At 42.6% G+C, this 26437-nt stretch overlaps 1 protein-coding gene across 1 annotated transcript in view; it reads right to left on the bottom strand.

Moving 5' to 3' along the window:
* Nucleotides 1-910: 910 nt before the first annotated feature.
* LOC124619251 (ATP-binding cassette subfamily G member 4) overlaps nt 911-26437 on the bottom strand; it is a 195148-nt gene continuing 169621 nt past the window's right edge. Inside the window, exons 7-11 of the mRNA XM_047145510.1 lie at nt 23825-23940; nt 18270-18438; nt 15668-15768; nt 13251-13406; nt 911-2957 (exon numbers count right to left, since the gene is read on the bottom strand). Of these exons, the coding sequence (XP_047001466.1) occupies nt 2613-2957; nt 13251-13406; nt 15668-15768; nt 18270-18438; nt 23825-23940 (887 nt within the window). The 3' untranslated portion in view covers nt 911-2612. The remainder of the gene's footprint in view (nt 2958-13250; nt 13407-15667; nt 15769-18269; nt 18439-23824; nt 23941-26437) is intronic.

Genomic DNA, 26437 nt, shown 5'->3' on the forward strand with positions numbered 1-26437 from the left:
ACATAAGTAGATCTTATATATCTATTTACGTAGCATATATATTTGAAAGAGATGTAGCTATATATATAGCCTATGGGTGTATGAATATTTATTAAAATCTCATGTAAAATTTACTGATATAAATGTAACATATTATTACTCATAGGCCTGCCACAGTTCTTCATTTCGTGGAAATCTTAATCATAACTTTTTGTAAGTTGACAATTGAGTACAAAGAGTAAGTAAAGAAAACATTGACATGATCTTCCTTTTAATTAATTATATCAGCTATTGTTATTAGTACCAATGGTTGGATGATTTTTCTTTGTATTTCTGTTTCATGTTTGGAATAATGTACGAGTCTTAATCATAGTGATGCAATACTGAAAATATTTAAGAAATTCTTCTGAATAATGGGATATGTTCGGTATGTTAAAATATACTCATCACCAATACCTAAAGAACGAGTTGAATTTCTTGTGAAAACATGTTTTTAGAAACATTTCTTGCAGCCACATAGTGATATAAAATTTTATTTCAGTTACATACCTCTTGAATTTAAAACAACAAAAGATGTATGTCATCTTTATCTCAGTCAGAAGTAGTAATATTCCATAGTTCTTATCATATTCATGTCATGTCTGTTAGCTACAAACACTTATTACAGACATGAATAACTATTACTATTTGTACTGTTCATAACAGCATAGGTTTCAGTTAAATAAAAGTGAATCAGTCTAAAAAAACACATATAGGAATGATATTCATTATTATGGCAGCAATGGAGGAAGGAAACTCCTCAGATTGCGAGTCTGCCAGACCTATCATGTACAGAACAATGTAACATTGTCAGGAGTTGGGAATGGGGGATGTGCAATAGGGAATTACTTAGTAGCTTGATACTATTTTATGCAAAAATAACTATACAGAGTACTTTTTCATGTTATTATTTGATATAAAAGAACTGCCCGGATCCTATTTACACAGTGTTAAATACATAAAAAATTACTTAAAATATTATCACACAATTCATTTTAACAAAAACGAAGTAAAGAGGAAACTACAAACGACAAGATTTCAAGATTGTAAAATCTGATTCTTTACAAGACATCTAGCCATCTTATGTTTTTATTGAAAAATCCTAAATAATTTGGAAATTATTTCAAATCAGATTTTCTATGCTATGAGAGTTTTAATGAAATAATGTCATGTAAACCGGCTTCTTTGTTTAAGAGCGTTTGCGCACTATTTTACAGCTTGTTTATTTTAGAACGTCAGGAATGATTTGTACCGCAGTCAGTCTCACAATATCTTCATATAAATGTCGAGGAAACTGAAAATACAGAACTTAACAGGACATACTACACAAACTGAGCAGCAAAATTATTTGTCATGATTCACTGAACTTTAAGTAGTCTTGGCAGGCTCTTTTTGAATTCAACTTTGTGCACAACTCAGCCACATTAAAGTGACGTTGTGTGAATGCTGAAATGCCTGTTTTCAGTAAAGTTTCCACATTTAACAAATTACACCAACTGTTTGCTATGAAAACCGTTAATAAGTGTTCATAGAGTTATGTTTGCTGGTGATTGTAGTTTATTCCTGTAATTCCTAGAACACAACTGAAAATCGTGGTTGCAAGAGTTTCTCGTGTTCTTGCTTTTCTAACGGCAATAACAAAACGCAGTGAATTTTTTGTAATGCTCTTAAACATAGTTCCATTGATTTTGGGTGTGTAAATGATTAACATCATTTTATTTTGACAATTATGTCGAACTACATACGCTCATTAATCAGTTTTAATCTCGAAACGCATTGCTTGACGTTTCTTACTACTTTCAAGAGAGGAAAAGGGACGTTCTCGCATACCTCGTCGTTTTATTGTCTTCAGTACTCACTGACGCTATTTAACAGAGAAGTATTGTGATTTAAACTTTTCTATCAGTCTATTCTGATGGATGCTCCATCACAAATATACAGATGAATTCTCAGGTACATTTAAAATCTGACCAGAGTAGATATTCATGTAGCTGTTCGACATACACAAAATATATCGAGTTGTACATTCTTCCTCTAGCATACACTAATGAATTACAAGAGAAAGTTAATTTTATGGATTATGAGAGAAAGTTAATTGACTATGCATCACTGATCTCAGTAAAAAAAAAATTGTAGTATTTTTGCGTTTTCATTTAGAGAAGTCCTCAGTTCCTAAGAGCATCTTATGTGAACAAAAGGATGTAATAAATAGTAGAAGACCAAAATAAAATGGTTCAAAATAGTGGTGTAGAGATCCAATGCGCATTGTTGAAGAGGTGACGAAGTGATAACAGTCTTATGCCACATTTTTGAAAACAGGTTTTCTTATGTGAGATTGTCCGAAACGCAAGATTTCATTTTTGGTATTGTTTCACGTATAGCAGCTAAAGAAATTTAAGGGTTTAAATTTGACTCAGATGGGTCGCAACACGAACGCGCTTGAACAGTAGTTATTCATTGTTGGCTTTAAGGCAACGTGTGTCATCTTTGTTGGTGCCGAAGACCGTTAACAGCGTTGCTTCGTAGGCGGCCGAGGTTGGTTTTCGAATGTGTCGCGGCGTCGCTGGCGGCGTGAGGCGCATGCGCAGTTCTCTTCACCGGACGGCGTAGAGCTTCCAGCGCAGCAGGAAGTACGCGGCGACCCTGAGGGCCAGCAGGATCCCGCAGAGTGCGACGACGTCGACCCAGAACGGCGTGTGGCCCATGGCGATGGTATCGAGGAAGACGCTGGGGATGCGGTAGTGGCAGTAGAAAACGGAGCAGTCCAGCTTGGGCCGGTCCATGCCGTAGATGGCAGTCACGTAGCCCTCGAGCCCGTAGCGCAGGTAGCTGATATATGAGCCCCAGTACAGGTATGGGGGCAGATCTCGCAACGTCACACCGAAGCCAGCGAACATCATCATCGGCACCGACAGCGTCGGTCCCAGGAACGTGCCATTCTGCAGTAGTAAAGAGGAACGTTACATAGTGCGGGTAACTTTTTGGCAACAGAAAACGCTGATAAGTGCACCTAGGAGAAATAACTCCAAAACCTTATTTCTGACAGTACTTTATTACAGATAACAGCGTCAACTGTGGCAAGTCTGAAGTTAGTACAATTAAAATTGCTACACCACGAAGATGACGTGCTACAGACTCGAAATTTAAGCGATAGGAAGAAGATGCTGTGATACGCAAATGATTAGCTTTTCAGAGCATTCTTACAAGGTTGGCGCCGGTGGTAACACCTACAACGTGCTGACACGAGGAAAGTTTCCAACCGGATTTCTCATACACAAACAGCAGCTGACCGGCGTTGCCTGGTGAAACGTTGTTGTGATGCCTCGTTTAAGGAGAAGAAATGCGTACCATCACGTTTCCGACTTTTATAAAGGTCGGATTGTAACCTATCGCGATTGCGGTTTATCGTATCGCGACATTGCTGCTCGCGTTGGTAGAGATCCAATGACTGCTAGCAGAATATGGAATCGGTGAGTTCAGGAGAGTAATACGGAACGCCGTGCTGGATCCCAACGGCCTCGAATCACTAGCAGTCGAGATGTCAGGCATCTTATCCGCATGACTGTAACGGATCGTGCAGCCACGTCTCGATCCCTGAGTCAACAGATGGGGACGTTTGCAAGACAACAACCATCTGCGCGAACAGTTCGACGGCGTTTGCAGCAGCAGGGACTGTCAGCTCGGAGACCATGGCAGCGGTTACCCTTGACGCTGCATCACAGACAGGAGCGCCTGCGATGGTGTACTCAACGACGAACCTGGGTGCACGAATGGCAAAACGTCATTTTTTTCAGATGAATTCAGGTTCTGTTTACACTATCATGATGGTCGCATGCGTGTTCGGCGACATCGCGGTGAACGCACATTAGAAGCGTGTATTCGTCATCGCCATACTGGGGTATCACCCGGCTTGATGGTATGGGGTGCCATTGGTTACACGTCTCGGTCACCTTTTGTTCGGATTGACGGCACTTTGAACAGTGGACGTTACATTTCAGATGTGTTATACGACCCGTGGCTCTACCCTTCATTCGATCCCTGCGAAACCCTACATTTCAGCAGGATAATGCACGACCGCATGTTGCAGGTCCTGTACGGGCATCTCTGGATACAGAAAATGTTCGATTGCTGCCGTGGCCAGCACATTCTCCAGATCTCTCACCAATTGGAAACGTCTGGTCAATGGTGGCCGAGCAACTGGCTCGTCACAATACGCCAGTCACTACTCTTGATAAACTGTGGTATCGTGTTGAAGTTGCATGGACAGCTGTACCTGTACATGCTATTCAAGCTCTGTTTGAGTCAATGCCCAGGGGTATCAAAGCCGTTATTATGGTCTCAGGTGGTTGTTCTGGGTTCTGATTTCTCAGGTTCTATGCACCCAAATTCCGTGAAAATGTAATCACATGTCAGCTCTTGTATAATATATTTGTCCAATGAATACCCGTTTATCATCTGATTTCTTCTTGTTGTAGCAATTTTAATGGGCAGTAGTGTATTAATATCGTCTACATGGTCGTTAATATACACTGATGAAAAATATCGCAATACCAAAAATTGATTAATGTAGAGTAACGAAATTTTGAGATTGCTTTTACCTAGGTAACATATTTAAGTGACTAACATTGAAAGATTACAGGTTAATGTAAGTGCGAGATAACTCATTTCAAATGTGAGATGCTGATACATTAATAACCGTTGTAACCACCAGGATGTTGAATACAAGCATGTAAACGTGCATGTATTGTGTTGTACAGATATCGGATGTCAGTTTGTGGGATAGAGTTCCATGTCTATTGCACTTGGTCGGCAATTATAGGGACTGTTAATGCTGTTTGTGGAAGGTGCTGGAGTTGTCATCCGATGAGAGATCGATTGGAGACAGATGCGGTGATTGAGATCTACATCTAAATCTACATGGATACTCATATTTATGTCCCTTTCAGATGGTTCATCGAACCACCCTCACAGTTGTCTATTATTCTCATCTCGTATAGCGCGCAGAAAGAATGAACACCTATATCTTTCCGTACGAACTCTGAGTTCCCTTATTTTATCGTGGTGATCGTTCCGCCCTATGTAGATCGGTGTCAACAAAATATTTTCGCATTCGGAGGAGAAAGTTGGTGATTGGAATTACGTGAGAAGATTCCGTCGCAACGAAAAACGTCTTTCTTTTAATGATTTCCAGCCCAAATCCTGTATCATTTCTGTGACACTCTCTCCCATAGTTCGAGATAATACAAAACGTGCTGCCATTCCTTGAATTTTTTCGATGTACTCCGTCAGTCCCACCTGGTAAGGATCCCACACCGTGCAGCAGTATTCTAAAAGCGTAGTGTAGGCAGTCTCCTTAGTAGGTCTACTACATTTTCTAAGTGTCCTGCCAATAAAACGCAGCCTTTGGTTAGCCTTCCTCACAACATTTTCTGTGTGTTCCTCCTAATTTAAGCTGTTCGTAATTGTAATACCTATTTATTTAGTTGAAGATCAGGGTAACATGTCGACAAGCTGTAGAACATGTTGGGTTACAACAGCGGTATGTAGACGAACGTTATCATGTTGGAAAACACCTTCTGGAAGGCTGTTCATGAAAGGCAGTACAAGTCGAATTTCCAGACTGAAGTACAGTTTTGCAGTCAGGGTGCGTGTGATAACCATGACAGTGCGCCTGCTGTCAATCGAAATCGCATGGCAAACCTTAACACCAGGTTCAGATCCAGTTCGTCTAGCACTCAGACAGGTTGCGTGCGGGGTCTCATCTGGCATCCTCCTAACCAATACACGACTATCAATGGCACCGAGGCAGAACCAGCTTTCATCAGAAAACACAACTGCCCTCGAATGAGCTCTCGCTGGACACTACTGAAGTCGCAAACGGCGGTGGTTTGGGATCAGTAAAATGCACAGGGCATCTAGCTCGGAGCTCTCCTTGAAGTAAACTATATGCAGCAGTTCGTTGTGTCACTGTGACGCCAGCTGCTGCTCATATAGTTGCTGCAGGTGCAGTATGATGTGACAGATGCTGTCCTTGAAGTAAACTGTTTGCAGCAGTTTGTTGTCTCACTGTGATGCTAGCTGCTGCTCATATAGTTGCTGCAGACACAGTATGATGTGACAGATGCTGTCCTTGAAGTAAACTATTTGCAGCAGTTTGTTGTCTTACTGTGATGCTAGCTGCTGCTCATATAGTTGCTGCAGATGCAGTATGATGCGACAAATGCTGTCCTTGAAGTAAACTATTTGCAGCAGTTCGTTGTCTCACTGTGACACCAGTTGCTGCTCATATAGTTGCTGCAGGTGCAGTATGATGTGACAGATGCTGTCCTTGAAGTAAACTGTTTGCAGCAGTTTGTTGTCTCACTGTGATGCTAGCTGCTGCTCATATAGTTGCTGCAGATGCAGTGCGATGCGACAGATGCTGTCCTTGAAGTAAACTATTTGCAGCAGTTCGTTGTCTCACTGTGACACGAGTTGCGGCTCATATAGTTGCTGCAGATGCAGTGCAATGCGACAGATGCTGTCCTTGAAGTAAACTATTTGCAGCAGTTCGTTGTCTCACTGTGATGCTAGCTGCTGCTCATATAGTTGCTGCAGATGCAGTACGATGTGACAGATGCTGTCCTTGAAGTAAACTATTTGCAGCAGTTCGTTGTCTCACTGTGTTACGAGTTGCGGCTCATATAGTTGCTGCAGATGCAGTACAATGCGACAGATGCTGTCCTTGAAGTAAACTATTTGCAGCAGTTCGTTGTCTCACTGTGATGCTAGCTGCTGCTCATATAGTTGCTGCAGATGCAGTACGATGTGACAGATGCTGTCCTTGAAGTAAACTATTTGCAGCAGTTCGTTGTCTCACTGTGACACGAGTTGCGGCTCATATAGTTGCTGCAGATGCAGTACGATGCGACAGATGCTGTCCTTGAAGTAAACTATTTGCAGCAGTTCGTTGTCTCACTGTGACACGAGTTGCGGCTCATATAGTTGCTGCAGATGCAGTACAATGCGACAGATGCTGTCCTTGAAGTAAACTATTTGCAGCAGTTCGTTGTGTCACTGTGACACCAGCTGCTGCCCATATAGTTGCTGCAGGTGCAGTACGATGCGACAGATGCTGTCCTTGAAGTAAACTATTTGCAGCAGTTCGTTGTCTCACTGTGACTCCAGCTGCTGCTCATACAGTTGCTGCAGATGCAGTACGATGTGACAGAGCCGAGCGCCGAACACCATGTCTTCCCTCTCGGTAGAACCACTTGGCCGCCCACAGCCCGGTTTTCTTGCGATTGCATATTTTCGTGTCCACCGCTGCCAGCTATCGTGTACAGTTGTTACATTCCTGTCAAGTCCTTCTACAATATCGCAGAACGAACAACCAGCTCCTCATAGCCCTATTACATGACATCGTTCAAACTCAGCGAAGTGTTGATAATGGCGTCTTTGTCGCCTTAAAGGTATTATCATGTAACCTAAATTCACCACGTCCAATCTCAAAGGTAACTAACGCTCATGATCGTCACAGCTTGTATTTAATGCAAACCTGATTTGCATTCTCATAGTGGCATTACTATTGCCACTCTTATGAAGCTGGAGAGAAATTTGAATAGTCGTCTTTTTTCAGATGTAGAAGCACGTCTATCAACTCTCGTTTATGTCGCAGAACTCCTTGGGGATGCGATTTTGTTTCCTTCAGTGTATAAGGTGCGATCAAAAAGTTTCCCTTTGAGGGTGTTGTTGCAGCATAGAAGCAACGTAGCATGACTCCGATGAGCTGAGGGCGGTGAGCCACCACCTGTAATCCGTGGATGGATCATCATGACGCACCGTATGTGCAGCCTACTCTCCTCTCCACAGCCACTGGCATTCCATACCGTTGCACGCTCTCCACTGGACCGACTATTTAGAAATAGGACACGAGCAACGGGACCATTCATGATTCGCTTGCGGCAGGACTTAGTGGCTCTTGGTGCAGATGACATTTCTGTGCTTCATCGAGGTTGCAGTCGTTCGCTTCCCTGGTTAATACGCAGACCCAGGATTATATTAGATCAGCGTGGAAGAAGGATTTTAAATCGATGTGTTACTGAATTTAAGCCGATCACTATGACTGTTCTATCGTTTACACTGATGGGTCTAAAGTTGGATAATTCCATAGGCTGTGCTGTGTTATTTCCTGACTGTGTCATCACTCTTCGCTTATGATACATTCACAGTGTATGAGTGTATAAAGCTGGATTATTTGCGATCTTGAGGCCACTGGAGAAGATGCAGTGGCTTCCTGCTACCAAATTCCTCATCTGCACCGACTCCCTAACTTTCTTCAGGCTATCGATCACCAGTATCCAGTTCAAAAGTATCTTCATCTGATTTACAACACCCTTTTCCACTTACAGCAGCAGGGAAAAGAAGTGTCATTGTACTCTGGGACCGCGGCACGAGGTCATTCAGGGAATTGAAGTAGCTATACTGGTGTCCAAAATTAAAGTGACAAACCACTATTTCCCCGTCTTGTCTCTAATTCACCGTAGAATCATACAAGTTATCAACAGATGTCCGTACAATCGTTACATGCACGGAAAATGGCATCCCGATTAATGGACAAAAACGTCAACGATGACGTCAGGGCCCCTATCAAACAGGGTGGTGTTTGCCGGGTAGTCCCACATCCTCAATCGCTATGTATACAGCCATCGACGGTACAGCATGGCACAAAGAAGGCGCCTACCAGACCCTATGCGTGGTTGTTCCAAAAAGAATGGAAGCAGGACAGTCGCAAACCGATGAGGCCTGATGGCTTAATGTGAATCGTTCTGTTGTTTCTCTGATGTGGCAAGAATTTAGAGAGACCGAAACAGTATCCCAAAGACCAGGGCGAGGCCGACCACATGTGATATCAGAAAGAGAGGAGCGCTATTTGGATGTAAGGGAACGAGAATACCTCATTAGTACTGGACGGCAACTGGCATCTGACCTCGCACCAGCCACTGGATTTGTTGTATCGAGATAAATGTTGTCCAGAATGCTTCGGCAGAATGCCCTTTATTGTTAGGGACTTGCTGTATGTGTACCACTGATGCGTCTTCGCAGAAGGGAACGTCTAGAGTGGACTCTTCAACATGCCATATGGGCGGTCGAACATAGAGCCAAAATTCTTTTCAGAGATGAGTCCTGATTTGGCCTGGAGAGTGAGACTCGACGCATTCGCGTCTGGAGGAAGCCAAACATTATGGAAAGAGACCGATATCGACGAGGATCCCTAATACTGTGGACAGGAATTATGTTGACCACATGAACACCTATTCATGAAATTGTATGGGTGAATCGGCAAGGTTTAACTGCTGTCAGGTACCGTGAGGAGATCTTAGGACCTCATGTGTGGTTGTTGCGAGGTGGTGCGGGTCTAGACTTGGACGACAATGATCGACTTCATAGAGCAAGAGCTGTTGATGTTTACTTGGAAGACTTCAGTCCGGAACAGCGCTGCTGCTCCGGTCGCAGGTTCGAATCCTGCCTCGGGCATGAATGTGTGTGATGTCCTTAGGTTAGTTGGGTTTAAGTCGTTCTAAGTCTAGGGGACTGATGACCTCAGATGTTAAGTCCCATAGTGCTTAGAGCCATTTTTGAAACGGAAGATATTGCACTCATGGAGTGGCCTGCTCCCTCTCCCGATTTGAATCCCGTAGAGGTTGTCTGGTGTGCACTAGGAAGACAGGTTGCATCACTTCAGCATCCACCAACCACTCTCCAAGATTTGCGAGTAGCTCTCCAGGAAGAATGGGCGCTATTGTACGAACACGAGATTGATGATATCATTCACAGCATGCTCCGTCACTGTCAGGCCAGAAATGGTCATACTTTAACCAGCTGTCGGAATGTCTGTGCAAATCCGTTAAGCTGGAAAAAACGAAGAACATTGTCGTCTACCATTATGCAAATTTCAGTTGTTTACGTTGTTGTTGCTTTACTATCACCTGTTTATACTTTTTTGTGGGAAAATGAATACACCCTTGCAAAATTTCCGTTTGTTGCTTTAATTTGGGACACCAGTGTATGATTTCTGAATGTGCTGCCCCTGCCCATGCAGTTACCTCGCTACTGAAACAAAACATTCTGCGTCCGTGAGAGGAGGTATGGTTAAGGTTGAAGAACAGAAACTGAGGCTCGTGAAAGCAATGGTACGGCCATGGCGTTCCTCCTTCCGGCCTCTGCCCCGGGAGCACTGTCCTCTGACCCATGGATTCCTCCTTCGGCTGGAAGATCCACCGGTATGCAGTACTTGTGGTGTACAGGTTTCTACATGCTACATTTTACGTGGATGCATTTTATTCCAAGCCGCGAGGGATGCAACCCATTTACTAGTTGACCCGCCCTCTATTTTAGGTCTTTTAAGATTCTTTGTGATGTATGATTTTGTCAGTAGTGTCTTAGATAGAAGGTTTTAATACGTTTCTAGTGTGGTTATTGCATATTTTACTTTCCAATTGATCAAATAGGCTCATTTCCTTTCTCCGCTATTTTACACGTTGTGTGGCTATATTCTGTGTATTTTACTCATGCACTCCCTTGAGGCATACGTATTTTGCTGTTTTGTGTTGCAGTGTGATTGAGAGAGTGCTAGGATGACTGTGGGTTATTTTTTTAATTTACATTTTGTAGCATGCTTCTCACAATCCGTAACAACACTTGTATTCTTTAAGCTGATTGCGGGCGCTGATGACGTCGCTGTTGGGTGGCTATACATACCACTATCACTACCACCACCGATGAAGGTATATCATCATCGACATGTAGGCAAAGGATTAATGTATCATTCTTATATTTCCGACGTTCATGTTGTAAAGACGGGAACCTGAACTACGGCACGGAAATGTGAACTAGGGCGACATTATTGCCAAATGCCTCCAAACAGGACCAACCCGTAGATATCCATCGGAGAATGAAGAATGAGTGTGTAGCAGGATGTCTGTCGAAAACCACAATTGTGGAATGGTGCTTCAAGTTCTGGATGCTGCAGCTTCACGATAACAAAACACGTCCGTGCATCGCAGATATCGTAACGCAGAATTTGCACCAACTCCAGTGGGAACACTCGAGCACCCATCCTATAAGCCCTGATCCCTCCGCATGTGATTATCACCGCTTCGGTGCCCACTGACCGCTTAGGGTCGAAGATTTCTGTCACAGGAAGATGTGTAGCAGACAACAGGAAACGGTGTTTTACCAAACGCTTATCTTCAACCTGTTGCGTCAATGGATACTGCCTGAATGCTCACTGTGGTTTTTCCTTATTGGCATACCGATTCGGAACTGTATGACCTTCGAACGGAAAGATTTTGATCTTTGAACAGCAAGGCCCCAACACACTTCCCTGGGGCGCACCTGAAGTTTACATCTACATTGGTAGATGACTCTCGATACAAGATAATACGCTGTGTCCTTCCTACCAAGAAATCCTTAATCTAGTCACAAATTTCGCTTGATATCCTTTACGATCGAACTTTCGATGATAAGCATAAATACCCTTTTTTTTGGAAGTCAAGAAATACTGCATCAATCTGACTGTCTTGGTCCGTAGCTTTCAGGATGCCACGTAACAGTAGTCGGTTGAGTTCCACCAGTTCGGTGTTTTCGGAATTACGTACTGGCTGGCATGATGAAGATCAAACTGATACCTCACTACATTTGAACCCAGAATATGTTTTAACACTCAACAACTACAGATGTGAAAGATGGTAGTGTTGTGGATTCCTTCTACTGACCTTGTAGGTGGGTGTAACCTTCGCTGTTTTCCAATCAGTTGGCAAAGTTTTTTGTTCGACGCATTGCAGGAATATTCGATCCGATGTAGAATCAAACTGGGATTCGACAAGGCCCTGGAGCATTGTTCAGTTTTAAGGATTTGAGCCGTTTCTCAACGTCACTAACCCTGATACATAATTGAAGTAGCGTGACAATTAAATTGGGGCAATACCCATGGATTTTCCTTTGTAAAGGGACATTTGAGAACAGAGATAAGCATTTCTGCTAGTGCTTGGCTACACTCAGTTCCAGTTTCTCTTCCATCCATAAGTGTCTGGACACTAACTTGGGTGCCATTAACAGTCTTTATAAAAGGTCCAATCACATTAACGTAATCGGTCCCTACGTTCGGCGTCGTAGTGCAGTAAGCACTCACAGACGACAGGTGGCAGCGCTAGCAGTGGAGGTTATACGAAGCGTGTCGGAGGAAGCGGGAAACAATGCGTTCGGTGTCGTAACGCGGAAACGGAACGATTTATCTGTCGACCGAAAGGCATAGCGAACTTTACTGCTTGTGGGCCTTCACAGCAGGCGTCTGGTTGATGTACCGATGATGACTACTGCTCATCGGCAATGAAGGCTGGAAATTTGTTCGCCAGTACCGCAACTCAACATCGACTGAATGGGGAAGGGTGACCTTTTCAGGTGAATCACGTATTACGCTCCATCAGACAGATGGTCGTTGGTCTATAGGGCTTGAAAAGTCTAAAACCAAACACCCTACAACAGTTGTCGGAAGGATCCTTCCTAGAGGGCATTCCGTATGTGATCTCGTCATTCTGGAAGCCACAATGGGCCGACACCAGTATGCATTATCTATGGAAGTCGTGTGCACCCCTACACGATTGGACCTATCTGCAGCTCGCAGTGTATGTGCATTGCTCGAAGAGCACCAGAATACGTTTACCGTACTACCCTGGCTACCAGGCTCCCCATATGTAAACCCAATGAAGAATCTGTGGGACCACCCCCCCCAGTCAGGCTCTTCGTGCTATGGGGCCTCAGACGTGAAACCTAGCCCGGCTAGTCATAGCACTGGAGTCGACATGGCTCCACATCCCTGTTGGTATCTTCCAGAATTGGCTCCCTACCTGCAATTCTCGCTCTGCAGAAGATGGTTATTGAGGATTTTGACAGATGGTCACATTAAAGTTGCTGGACAGCGTATTAAGTGTACTATGACCAGAATTTTTCTGGAGTTTATGAGAGATCATTCGATAACATTCTGCTAAGGTAGCCGTTGACGTTCGCACGCATTCCTCTCTAAACATCCAAATGTTGTTCATTCGGCATCGCTCTCTACCTGTAGACCTTCCTTTTTTGATATACGCCTATGGCGCAGTAATCTCTGTTTCTTCAGATCTTTTTCATTTGCGTGATGTATCCAGCCACATACAAGTCACGTATCTCACTGACATCCGGCAGCTGACACTCACCACGACGCTGAAGACGGCGCCGATCATGAGACCAAAGCTCTGCGCGACGAAGACGACGAGCATGCTGATGGCGAAGAACATCCCGAATCGCTCCCACACTAGCGGCTGCGAGCTCATGAGGTATACCAGCACCGAGAAGATGGCACAGCACAGGACCTGTGGAAAGACTCCAGTCAGGATTCAGACATTCTCTTACTTCTTATATCTATCAAAGCACTCCATAAATTAAATGTTTCATGTCTATGGAACAGGAATTCAAACGATAGTTCTGTACTCATATTTCTCAAACTAAGAGGAACACGCATATAAATACACTCTATCATCAAAAGTATACGGACACTCATACGGAATGCGGAATCGAGCCCTACATGTCACGAAATGCAGACTCACCAGTAGAAAAGTAGGTGGGCGTACTGGAGAAGCAGTAACGGCAGATAGGTCACTTGGACGAGTCATTGGATGTCACGTGAGTGGCAAATCCATCAGGGACATTTCATCCCTTCTAAAGCTGCCTAAATCGACTGTTGATGATGTGATTGCGAAGTTTAAACGCGAAGGAACATCCACAGCTAAAACACGATCCGACAGACATCAGCTACCGACAGTCAGGAACCGTCGAGCCGTAAGAGCTATACGATACGTGAATACCATTCCCTGATCGATAGTGCAATCATATCGGCGGCATATTGGCGAGACATTCGTCTTCATGGACGAATTCGCTCCCCCATCGTGCACATCTTGTGAATGACTTCCTTCAGGATACCGATATCGCTCGACTAGAGTGGTCAGCATGTTCTCGAGACATGAACCCTGTCGAAAATGTCTAGGATGGATTGAAAATGGCTGTTTATGGACGACATGACCCACCAACCACTCTGAGGGATCTACGCCGAATCGCCGTTGAGGAGTGGGACAATCAGGACCAACAGCGCCTTGATGAACTTGTGGATAGTATGCCACGACGAATACAGGCATGCATCAATGCAAGAGGACGTGCTATTGGGTATAAGAGGTACCGGTGTGTACAGCAATCTGGACCACCACCTCTGAAGGTCTCGCTGTATGGTGGTACAACAACCAATGTGTGGCTTTAATGAGCAATAAAAAGGGCGGAAATGATGTTTATGTTGATCTCTATTCCAATTTTCTGTACAGGTTTCGGAACTCCCGGAACCGAGGTGATGCAAAACTTTTTTTGGTGTGTGTACTTAGCTATAGATGTTAACAGTTCACAACATAACAAGAGAAGCCCAAGAGACACGAGGAGCTGTCAACTAGGCTACATCATGCTTGTACGAAGGATTAGGACCCATATACCGACTTGCACCCGGAACACCTCCAAAACATACGCTAAAAACACTAAAGGAAAAGACAACCGCAACAAGACGTGCTACACGGCAAATTAAGTTGAAAAGATAAAGTGGAAATTCACTGACGCAGAAGATACTAGACTGCTTATGTAAGGATACTTCGAGTACCTCCGGGAAGAAGAAGGTAAGATAAGTAAAGATGGAAACAATAGTCGTTGGAGAGGACACGGTAGGCAGAGGCAAGACAAAAGCACGGGGGTCAAGGATAAGTGAAGGACCCTCCAACTTATCGAAAATCTAGTCTGTAATGTCACTTCATATGTGTCCACAGAATATATATAATTTGTGAATAATAAAGCCATTTTAAATGTCCACAATGGACTATCATATTCTTTATACAAGACGTACTTATCTCATCATGTATTGCATTAAGTTATTGGCCAGTTTCTGCCTGTGACCATTTTCCAGTGCCTGTTATAGCAATACCAGTCACTTTTGTATTACTTACAATTGCGTCAGTGATACGTGCATCATATTAAAAACTATTAAGACCTACGCGTGAATGAACATACACACGAACACACACGCACACACACACACACACACACACACACACACACACACACACAACGAAAATCCGCGTATATAGTCTTACTCATCATCACGTACTGATTACAGGAACACATTTTGTGATAAGTCACTTAACTAATATGCTCTTCACAGGCTACAAGTGAAATACGTGACGAAATATAGGTCATATTGTATGAACACTCCTACATCCAAAGTGGATATTTAAAATGGTTTTATCGCTCAAAAAATAGACTGTAATGATTAAGACAGGGATGTGAGATCCCGTACAGCAAATGAAAGTTGTGCTTAATGTTAGAGAAGTTAGCGTATTATCAATCAACTTTATTTTACGGACTATGATGTAAATATAAAGTATGATACAAACCTCACAAGACATGTAAATAAACAGCGCGAGGGGAACACTTCAGCATAATGTACGAATTTTATCCAAAAATAACCCTAGCTGAACAGTAATAGAATGAATAGCGCTTTGACAAGCGTATTATCAATCATTGCTTTGACTGCTTATGTACTTACTGCGACAGGAATATCGACGATGGTTGTGGACACGTAATACGACTTGAGTGAGTACCATCGATTGAAATGTTCTTTCTTCAGAATATTCATTTCCATTGGAACTGAAAGAGAAACATCAAAGTTAGATACAGCTTAGGAAGTCGTCATGTTTACAAATGTAATAGATATGATACGATCGAAAGGCATTTCTTCGCTACTACTATGCAGCATACACCTCTCTTCAGACTTATTTTAATAGTGTGTATATAAAGAGTTGCATATTATTGAGGTATACAGGTTGTAGAGTTATTAGAGGAAATAAAAAAGAACACTTTTGTTACGTGACACAAATGTTACAGATGGATCGTTTACCCCAGCCACAATAACAATGTCTGGTAGTTTGAAAATCCTGACTTAATTCACGTGTTCCACCATCAAAAGAGATTTATCATTAACTACCTGAGTACCCGACGTTGCCCACGTACTCATATTCCAGTCTGCTATTAAGTCATCTCCTCCTCCCTCCCCTCTCTGTCCAACTCCTCTTTTCTTCCTCTGTCCGCCTAATGTGTGTATCAAACTTGGCTGATATCGATCCAGGGGCTTTGATTCTACCCATGGCTTTTCCCGCGTACGCAAGCGTCACAGGTGTCTAAGATATTTTACACGTATACGAGGGTTGGATATTTAATAGTGGCAACTATTTATTTATAGCTCGTACAAACTAGATACTAGTTTCAATGTTTTACTGACCTTCAAAGTAGTCACCATCATTGTGTATAACCCGTTGCCAGCGATGTGGAAGTCGTAGGATACTCTTAGCAGTGCCAGTTGTGTTGACAGTTCGAGCTGCGCGGTCTGTTGCCCGACGAATTTGTAACAGTTCTGAAGCGAATGCCGTGAAGTGTTTCCTTCAGTTTAGAAATCGAGTTGAACTCACGAGAGCTTAAGTCAGGGGAGTGCAGTAGGTGGTATAACACGTAACAGCCCCATCAGTCAAACAAATCACTATACGTGCTTGAGCATTGTCCTGCAAAATGATGCTCAGGTCCTGCAGAAAGTGTCATCACTTCTGCCTCTAAACTGGTCGTATGTTGTGCCCCAAAAATGTCCCCGTTGTATTTCAACGCCTGTCAGCAGCTAATGGTATTGATTTAATTGTAATTTCATTTAGAGTGATGCGGCAAGTCATGGAATAGCGATATGCACGTATACAGATGGCGGTAGTATCGCGTACACAAGGTATAAAAGGGCAGTGAATTCGCAGAGCTGCCATTTGTACTCGGGTGATTCACGTTAAAAGGCTTCCGAAGTGATAATGGGCGCAAGACGGGAATTAACAGACTTTGAACGCGGAATGGTACTAGGTTCTAGGTGTACGGTACATTCCATTTCGGAAATCGTTAGGGAATTCAATTTTCCAAGATCCATAGTGTCAAGAATGTGCCGGGAATACCAAATTCCAGGCATAACCTTTCACCATAGACAACCAAGTGGCCGACGGCTTTCACTTGGTGACCGAGAGCAGCGGCGTTTTCATAAAGTTGTCAGTGCTAACAGCAAAACAACACTGTGTGAAATAACCAAAGAAATCAGTGTGGGACGTACGACGAAAGACCTTTTGCAGCTATTCATGGATTTCATGTTCGCAAACAATGAACGCAACGCCACTGGGCCACAATTGTTCGCGATTGATTTGAAGATCATTCTGGACGATTCGAGAGAAAGATTTGGCACCCATATCGCCCGACATAATCGAGACGTTAGTTCGTGCACAAAATTCTGCACCAGCAACACTTTTGGAATTGTGGACACCTATAGAGGCAGAATGGCTTAATATTTCGCAGGGGACTTCCAACGACTTGTTGGGTTCATGCCAAGTCGAGTCGCTGCACTCCACTGGGAAAACGTCTGTGTGACACGATGTTAGGTGGTATCTCATTACTTTTTGTCGCCTCAGTGTGTGTTATTTCGTTCCTCCTCGTTTCCAAGGGCTATAAAGGAAGCAGTTGAGATCAGATTAGCAAGTGACACTATAAATATAGATGGAGTGTTGCGCTTAACTTCTGCTGCAATCCTGCTCACTCCCTGGGCAAACACGAGGCGGAGAGAGCTAGTGCCACTAGCTCCCCCGTTGGTCGTTAATTTTCTTTATGGATAACATCTAACATCGGTCATTTTTGATTGTATGGAGGCACTAGTCATTTACGGTGTTTCTGCTGTTCAAATGGCTCTGAGCACTATGGGACTTAACACTTGAGGTCAACAGTCCCCTAGAACCTAGAACTACTTAAACCTAACTAACCTAAGGACATCACACACTCCCATGCCCGAGGCAGGATTCGAACCTGCGACCGTAGCGGTCGCGCGGTGCCAGACTGTAGCGCCTAGAAACGCTTGGCCACACCGGCCGGCGTTTCTGTTGTCTTTCTGATTATGTCGTATTGTGGGTAGCCCGCATGCCGACGTTTTCAGATTCCCTGAGCAGTGCCCTCTTATTTCATTAGTGCCTTGAAAGTGACGGTGTGTGCCACATGTCGAAATGTCGGCGTTTATCGAAGATGTCACTTTGCTACAATCCTATAGGTAGTTTAAATACTTGAGTACAGAAGGCGTTACTCACAGGTGAGGATGGTGAGCATCATGGTGGTCATCATGTGGTGCATGAGGATGCCGAACAGCAGGTTGTAGTTGTCCAGGACGCGCGCGCCGTCGTCGCCGGCCTCGATGAAGAGCACGCCCAGCATGATGCCGGTCAGGATGTTCACCAGCAGCCGCATGTGCGTCAGCGTCTGAAACGAACAACCAGCACTGCTACAGACCCAGCATTCCCAGAGCTGAACGAAATGATCGGATGGCATTGATGGCCGGGAGTTCCCACCTGAAGAGGTTGTAGGTCTGTTCAGTTGACGCCACATTGGGCGACTTGCGTGTCGATGATGAAATAATGATGGGGGCAACACAACACCCAGCCCCGACCGGAGAAAATCTCTAACCCGCCCGGGAATCGAACCCGGGCCCACTGCGTTGCAGTAAGACTTGCTGACCATTCAGCTAAGGAGGTGGAGATTCGAGAGTTGTTTTCCACCTAAAAAGCGACCTCAACGACGCAGTAATGTTCATATCAGCCAGTTACTGGCAGGGAGCATCAGCGAACATATTGCACTTGAACAGTAATGTCTCATTCATTTAAATGCTTGCGTAGATTCTTTAAGAGCTAGACCGTTGTCGATTTATCAGTAACTTTTAATAGCCCGCAAATAATTGAAAAGAGTTTTTGAAGACTTAAGATAAAATAAGGCAGAAGTGACAGGCAACTTTTCATCAGGATTTCTAAAATCAGTGGCAGTGGCAGTGGCAGTGGCAACAAAACGACTATCCACGTTTGCGTGCTGAATATATGAGTATCCGGTATGCTATCTGACTTTCGGAAAAACATCATCCTCACAGTTCTGAAGCCTGCAAGAGCCGCCAAGTGCGAGTATTATCGCACAATCAGCTTAACAGCTCATAAATCCAAGCTGCAGAAAAGAGTGACATATAGAAGAATGGAAGAGAAAACTGGGGATCTGTTAGATATCGATGAGTTTGGGTTTAGGAAAAGTGAAGGAACCGGAGAGGCAGTTCTGACGTCGCGTTTGATAATGGAAGCAAGACTACAGAAAAATAATAACACCAGAATACCGTTCGCTGACCTGGAGAAAACGTTCAGCAATGTACAATGGTGCAAGATGTCCGAATTCTGAGAAAAATAGGCTCATGCGGTAGGGAAACACAGGTTATATGAAGCATATACAGGAGCCAAGACGAGACACTAAGAGTGAAAGGCCAAGAACGAAGCTCACGGGTTAAAGAGGATGGAAGACAGGGATGTAATCTTTCCCTTTAGTGTTCAGTCTACACATAGACTAAGCAATGACGGAAATAAAAGCCGTTCGGTGTGGCCGTGCGGTTTTAGGCGCTTCAGTCTGGAACAGCGTGACCGCTACGGTCGCAGGTTCGAATCCTGCCTTGGGCATGGATGTGTGTGATGTCCTTAGGTTAGTTAAGTTTAAGTAGTTCTAAGTTCTAGGGGACTGATGACCACAGATGTTAAGTCCCATAGTGCTCAGAGCCATTTGAACCATTTGAACGGAAATAAAAGGAAGATTTAAGGTGAAAGGATACCAATGATTATGTCAGCTGATGACATAGCTATCCTCAGTCAACGTGAAGAAGAATTACAGGATATACTGAATGGAAATGAAGAGCCTAATGCGTACAAAATATAATCTGAGAATAAATCTAAGAAAGACAAAAATATAGAGAAGTAGCAGAATTAATGAGAACAGCGAAAAACTTAACATCACAATTGCTGACCAGGAAGTAGATGGTTCAAATGGTTCACAAGGTTCTGAGCACCATGGGACTTAACTTCTGAGGTCATCAGTCCCCTAGAACTTAGAACTACTTAAACCTAACTAAGCTAGGGGCATCACACACATCCATGCCCGAGGCAGGATTCGAACCTACTACCGTAGCGGTCGCGCGGTTCCAGACTGAAGCGCCTAGAACCGCTCGGCCACCCCAGCTACGTAGGCAGCAAAATAAGCCATGGCGCAAGGACCATGGAGGACTTAAAAGGAGACTATCACTGGCAAAAAAGGCATTCCTGGCCAAAAGACTACTAGCAACAAACATAGCCTCACGTTTGGAGCTCAGCATTCTGTGGTACTGACATGTGAACTGCGGGAAAACCCAACAGAAGAAAATCTAAGCATTTGAGATACAGTATTAAGAACGAATGTTGAGAATTAGGTGGACTAATAATATAAGGAATGAAGACGTTCTTAGCAGAATCGTCGAAGAAAGGAACAAATGGAAAACACTGGCAAGAAGAAGGGACAGGATGGTACGACATCTGTTAAAAATTAGGGAATGACTTCCACGATACTATAGGGAGCTGTAGAGGATAAAAGCTGCAGAGGAAGATAAAGATTGGAATACATACAGTAAACAACTCAGGATCGAGGTTGCAAGTGCTACTCTGACAGTGAGATGAATAGTTTTGCATAGAAGAGGGTTTGTGGCGGGCCTCATCAAACCAGTGTGGAGACAAGGAGAGCGATGACTCAAGAAATACCCTGCTTTTTATGTGAGTGGGGCAACCGGGGAAAGGTACGGCACTGGAATGTAAAGGTTTAGCCCCACTGGACTCATTTAATGCCTAGAAAAAAGATTTTGCTTCCATTATCACATATCTAACTGAGGTTGATGATGTTTTACAAGATGGATGCGCTACAAGTACCTTTCTACGACATCGGCCAGGAAATCGTGAAAGCTGGAGTTTGTTTGGTCCTCAGACTAAGAAATTGTTGAGTGTTCACTAATTCGAGAATACAATTAATCTTGAGAACAAAATGCATTGACGATCTTTGGGACACCTACTGGAAACCCTCTACGGAATAAAAACGATCCAAGTTACAACAACGTGATTCAAATCGAGTAAGAAGATTTCAAGATATTCTGTTGTAACGTGAGTGTAAAAGTGTGCTTCCTACACTCAAATATTAATTATCTGGAAATCTGGGACGTTATAGGGCGAGCAGATTTTTTTCCATTAGGACATTAAGGATCTGTAAAACAGTTATCACCGCAGACTGAATTAAACCGTGGTGGCCGGTTATTGTTGAATGTAAAAGAGGGACATTAGAGGTGAAGGTCCTGCGAGGAAATCAAGAGAGGAGGAAGTCTGAAAATTAAATGCAAAAGAGTACTCATAACCTCGCATAGAAGTTTATAGTATATTTAACATATGCAAAAAAATTAAACAGTAATTATAAAATATGATCTTCAATAAAATTTTATTTTAATAATTGTGCTTTAATATGAGATCTTATTTTGTGAAAAATCTCGACTTGATAGAACAAAATGAAAGTAATTTTCAGGATCAGCATCACAAATTTATTATTTTAGAGGAATCACCTGACAAAATTTTAAAAATGCAGGCTTCTGTTGTTTATGAACTACTCAAAACGAGTAATCACTCGGAACACATTTAGTCATTAAACAGTTAACGTCAGAATTAGACTGAAGTGAAGTTTATCGTTAAACGATACAATCACGCCGATTGTACTGGATATACAAGAGTCGGGCACAATACGAAGACTACCCGCAAGTAACTTTCGTTTTCATGCAGCAGAGGGAAGAGAAAAATTACCACACTGACCTACGCAGTGGGAAACCTTAGAGCTAAAATAGCAACTCGTTCGCCTATAGTAGCAGCTCAGATAGAAAATCCGTCCAAATCTGGACTCTGTTCAATAATACGGCTTTGTTGGGCAAAAAATGTCAAAGGCATAGGACATTCATACTGAAATTCACGCTGTGTAAGGACAGAATATGTCGAGTGAAGATGTTCTTCGTAATGGAGTCGTGGGTATAAGAGTGGAAATATGAATACACATGATGATGAGTGAAGTGGCTATTCTTCTGTAGTCAGCAAAGGAACAGGTACAGAAAACTGACGAAAAACTTCGTGAAAACTGACTTTTCACGATATAACAAATGTCGTACAATTTTGCGTGACATTGTAAAGAAACAGTCTGGATGATACAAGTTGTCCGCTCATGGGGTTCCAAAGCTGTGGTGACAGGAAATCCAAAATCTGCTAAAAAAATACAGTAATCATTGGATCAATGAAATGAGACGCTTGTCAACATCCACCCTCAATTCCATTCTTGGTGCCAAGTAATATCCACCTCTTCGTGCATGTGGGAAAGTTACGGGGCTTCTAACGCTTTTAACTGGAAGGCAAATAATAATAATAATAATAATAATAATAATAATAATAATAAAAGGTTGGGCCTGAGCATCTCACCACAAATATGCTTTAGTAATGGAACAATTCTGGGATCTAAAGGAATTTTGGACCACGCAATCTCTTTCCTAGATTTTGCGTGATTTCATTACCATCTATTTTCAAATATAAGGAAATTTGTGGCTGCAAAACGTTTTGAGCCCAATAAAGAACTACTGCTAGCCACATTATTTATATTTTGCAAAACGTTCTGAATGGCACCCCAGGGATAGAATCTACCCATCGAAAAATGGACACAGATTATTGGCCCAAAATATGACCAGTTCAAAAAATGAGTGCACTATTGACCCAGAAAACGCAATACTTCGTTTCCTGGCCAAAAGCTTTTGACCTAGCCCTCGCAGGTCTGCCACGGACATACATGAATCATTTTGAAATTTTATAAGTTATTGACAATAAATTATCTCAGGGAATATATGTTTCTGTGGCTGTAGTTAGAGAGACTGTCCTCTCATTGGGTGACACAAGACAATTGTTGAAGAGCACCACGTACTGAAATGGTAGCGTGACTTCCACATTGATACTCTTGTAAAAATTTTGAGTGCATTTTATATGCTAGGAGGAAATATAAGATCTTTGAGCAAGAGTGTGGTGAAACGGGAAATACTGTTGACTTTGGACGAAGGCGAGCACGTGCACATAGAGTGGGACACTCGTTTGGTGGACACAGAAGGAGTTAAAATGCGTACTTGTAATTTCAGAATTCGGAAATTTTTACTGAAAATCCTACATTTCAACTGTTCGTCGAATAGTTGGTTGTGCCAAGAGTAGTAGTTTCTGCCAAACTGCAGTAAGTGAAGAGAGATATCTGAGTTGCAAGTTAAGAAGCTTAAATCAATAATATTTAAACTGTTGTTACAGAAATTTCACTCGCTTTAGAGCGATAATATCATACGTCCCCGGCTAACATTACTGGTGTGACGTTTTGTATTGTCACAATGGTCTTACGTGAGTAGAGGTAAACCATGACTAAACGGCACTTGCGATTGCTTTCACTGTAAAGACTGTAACAAAAAAATAATGTTTCAAGTAACTCTCAGCTGTTAAGTTTATTTCAGTCACCTAGTGCTGTTTGTTATAATACAGTTAAACAACAATCCAGATATGTGCTAGAGGATCCAACCACCTCGCATTAATTTTTGCTGCAAATGAGCTATAAGTCTCCCTACATCAATGAGTCTTAGGGAAAATGTTACGATCACAAACGTAAATAGTGTGAATGGGCAAAATGTGTTGAAGAGCTATGAAGTGAACACCTAACCAGAGCACTACGTTAAATTTGTAGTACTGTGCGTTTTACCGAAGCTTAGAACACTTACCTGATCTCGTTTCACTTTGATGAAGCCTCGTCGAAGCAGCACCTTCAGTTGATTCAACTGCGAAGTCTCCTGGAGATTTCGGGAGACCTTCTGGAAGCCGAGAGATTTCGATCTCGCTGTGGGAATAAAAGAACAACATTTTAAGAAGCAGCGTATCACTGTTTTGCTTTCTATCTTTTTACTTAAAGATATTTAAAAATAAAGATAAACGCCTGGTGAGTAGAGTTTAATTACCAGAATGTTATCCGAAAATATTTCAGAAGAAAACTGAAAATAGTGTTTACTTCTTTCTTGAAAGTCAGACAATGAGTTATAAAAAGCCTGTTTAGTTACGCAAGGCATATGATTTTACGGTTTGAGCATCCGTAGCTCACGTACACAATAGCAATATTTAATTAAGAGAACTATTAAAATCTTCTAATAATGTTTTGGTAGCTGCATTAGCTGTTAGTAGTTGCCTTATTGCTGGATCATACACAGCCGATAACACGATGATTTTATCGCAAGATCAGGTGTATACATATAACTAATTTAACAACGGTTCGTTAAAAATACACGGTCTACTAACCTTTGGATGGCATTCGAATTACCAGAGCCGTCTAAATTGGATGGTTACAGGATGAAACATAAAAAAATTGCAGTGGGTAGCAGGTGCAGGCAATGCACAGGTGCACTGGGAGCCGTGGGTATGGACCAGATATGAAGAACCAACAAATGCTCGCGAAAGGCACATGGTGGAACGTGACTATGCCTGAAGTAGGAAGGCCAGGCCATCAAATAGCCCAGGTGACGTAGTGTTAATGAAACATTTTTGATGTTTCATTTTACAACCATACAATTTAGGCGGTTCTGGCAATTCGAACGCCATCCGAACGTTGGGCGACCGTGTAATTTTAGCGAATCATTGTCAAATTGGTTGTACACCAGGGAGTGCGATAAAATCATTGCGAAACCGGTTGTGTATGATACTGTAATAAAGGAATTACTAACAGCTAACGCAGCTACCAAAAGTTTTTAGAAGATTTTAAGGTTTTCTCAAAAAGTGTTTTAAATATCATCCAATGAGGTTTTCAAATGAACTGAACGAAGGCAGTTGGCACCTCATTCATTTTACAATCTCAACAAGAAAGGTATACCCTGTCGCAGCATGTAAAGAAATTAAGCAAATTAAAAACATTTACAACACACAGAAGGATATTTTCTAATTTTTGTGAGTGTAACCTACCCCGGTAGTCCTACCGAGGAAAGGGACCCATAGTTTAACGTGGGATCCGAATAATGTGTTGTTTCTGGTGAAAATTCGCATAACTGAGAGGCGAAAGCTAGGTTAAAGACATACTCAGATATATCATCGTCCGACCGGGGTTCGTCTCCACTTTACCACAAGACCACCAAGCTGGCCCTCTTAACAGCAAAGAATATACACAGAGACATTTCATAGAGAGTTGTCACATGAAAATGGGATATACGCCCAAATAGTGAGCATGAAATAAATAAATACAGTAAAAGACCAAATGAAACATTTGCTGTTTCTGAAATATTATATGGCTGCGGATTAGCGCACACAAAATAGTAAATACTGAAGAAATCTACCAATTTTATTGGCTAGAGATCAGTTCTCGTCGTTGAGATATCTGGGCGTAGTGCGGAAAAGCGATATGAAGTGGAACGAGTATGTGAGAATAGTCTTAGTGAAGACGAATGGTTGACTTCGCTTTATTGGGAGAATTATAGAAAAGACTGGTTCATCTGTGAAGGAAACCGCATATAGGGTGCTATTTTTTATTTTAATTTTACTGAGAAATCTTCCTTTTTGCCAAATTTAATGATTATAGGTCAGCGGGAAGTACCATATAGGTTTTGATGAGTGAGTTTTATGAGTGTCAAAATAAGTGATACAAATGGTATCGTTTGATTAAATTGACTTAGAAGCTTACATTTCTTACACCGCCAAAGGACGGTAGATCTTACTACGTAACATAGATTTCAACTCGCTACGTTTACACGTTCCTGAGAAAAAGAGGTCTTAACAATTGTACAGACAGACAGACGGACAACAAAGTTCATAAATTTGGACAATATGGGCCAGAGGAATAACAGCGATCTGATGATACAACTGGGTTAAAAGAATTGTGTTGCATCGTGAGCATCCGACGAGCCACCAGCAGCAGCCAGATGGCGCTCATTTTCTGAAGATGACTTCTGCATGAAATCGAAATCGGTCATTGATAAGATACTATTGCCTTCCAGAATATTGTTTTAACCCAGGAAAGAGATCCAATAAGAAATCTGATTGAGATATGGAACCCTAAAAATAGAAAGAAAGAGGAAAGGCTGCAATTTAGGCTGTGCTGTAGACGTGTCGCAAACGCTTTCAATAAGAAATTACTCTTTTCACCGTCACCGGCTTCAGGTCACTCAAAAAACAGCACTATGGAGTGGAGTGCTGCATACGTCCTATAATCTGAAAGCGGCCGATATCTGCCAAAACCGATAACTTCTTATTAAAATCACGTGCTACTGCGCCTGAAAACTGTTAAAAATTTGTTTACCTGTTTGCTATCATCTTCAGATACTTACCTGCGTACTATCGTTTTGGAGGACAGATACGAT

The sequence above is a fragment of the Schistocerca americana genome, chromosome 6 (assembly GCF_021461395.2).
Source record: "Schistocerca americana isolate TAMUIC-IGC-003095 chromosome 6, iqSchAmer2.1, whole genome shotgun sequence".
Taxonomy (NCBI): domain Eukaryota; kingdom Metazoa; phylum Arthropoda; class Insecta; order Orthoptera; family Acrididae; genus Schistocerca; species Schistocerca americana.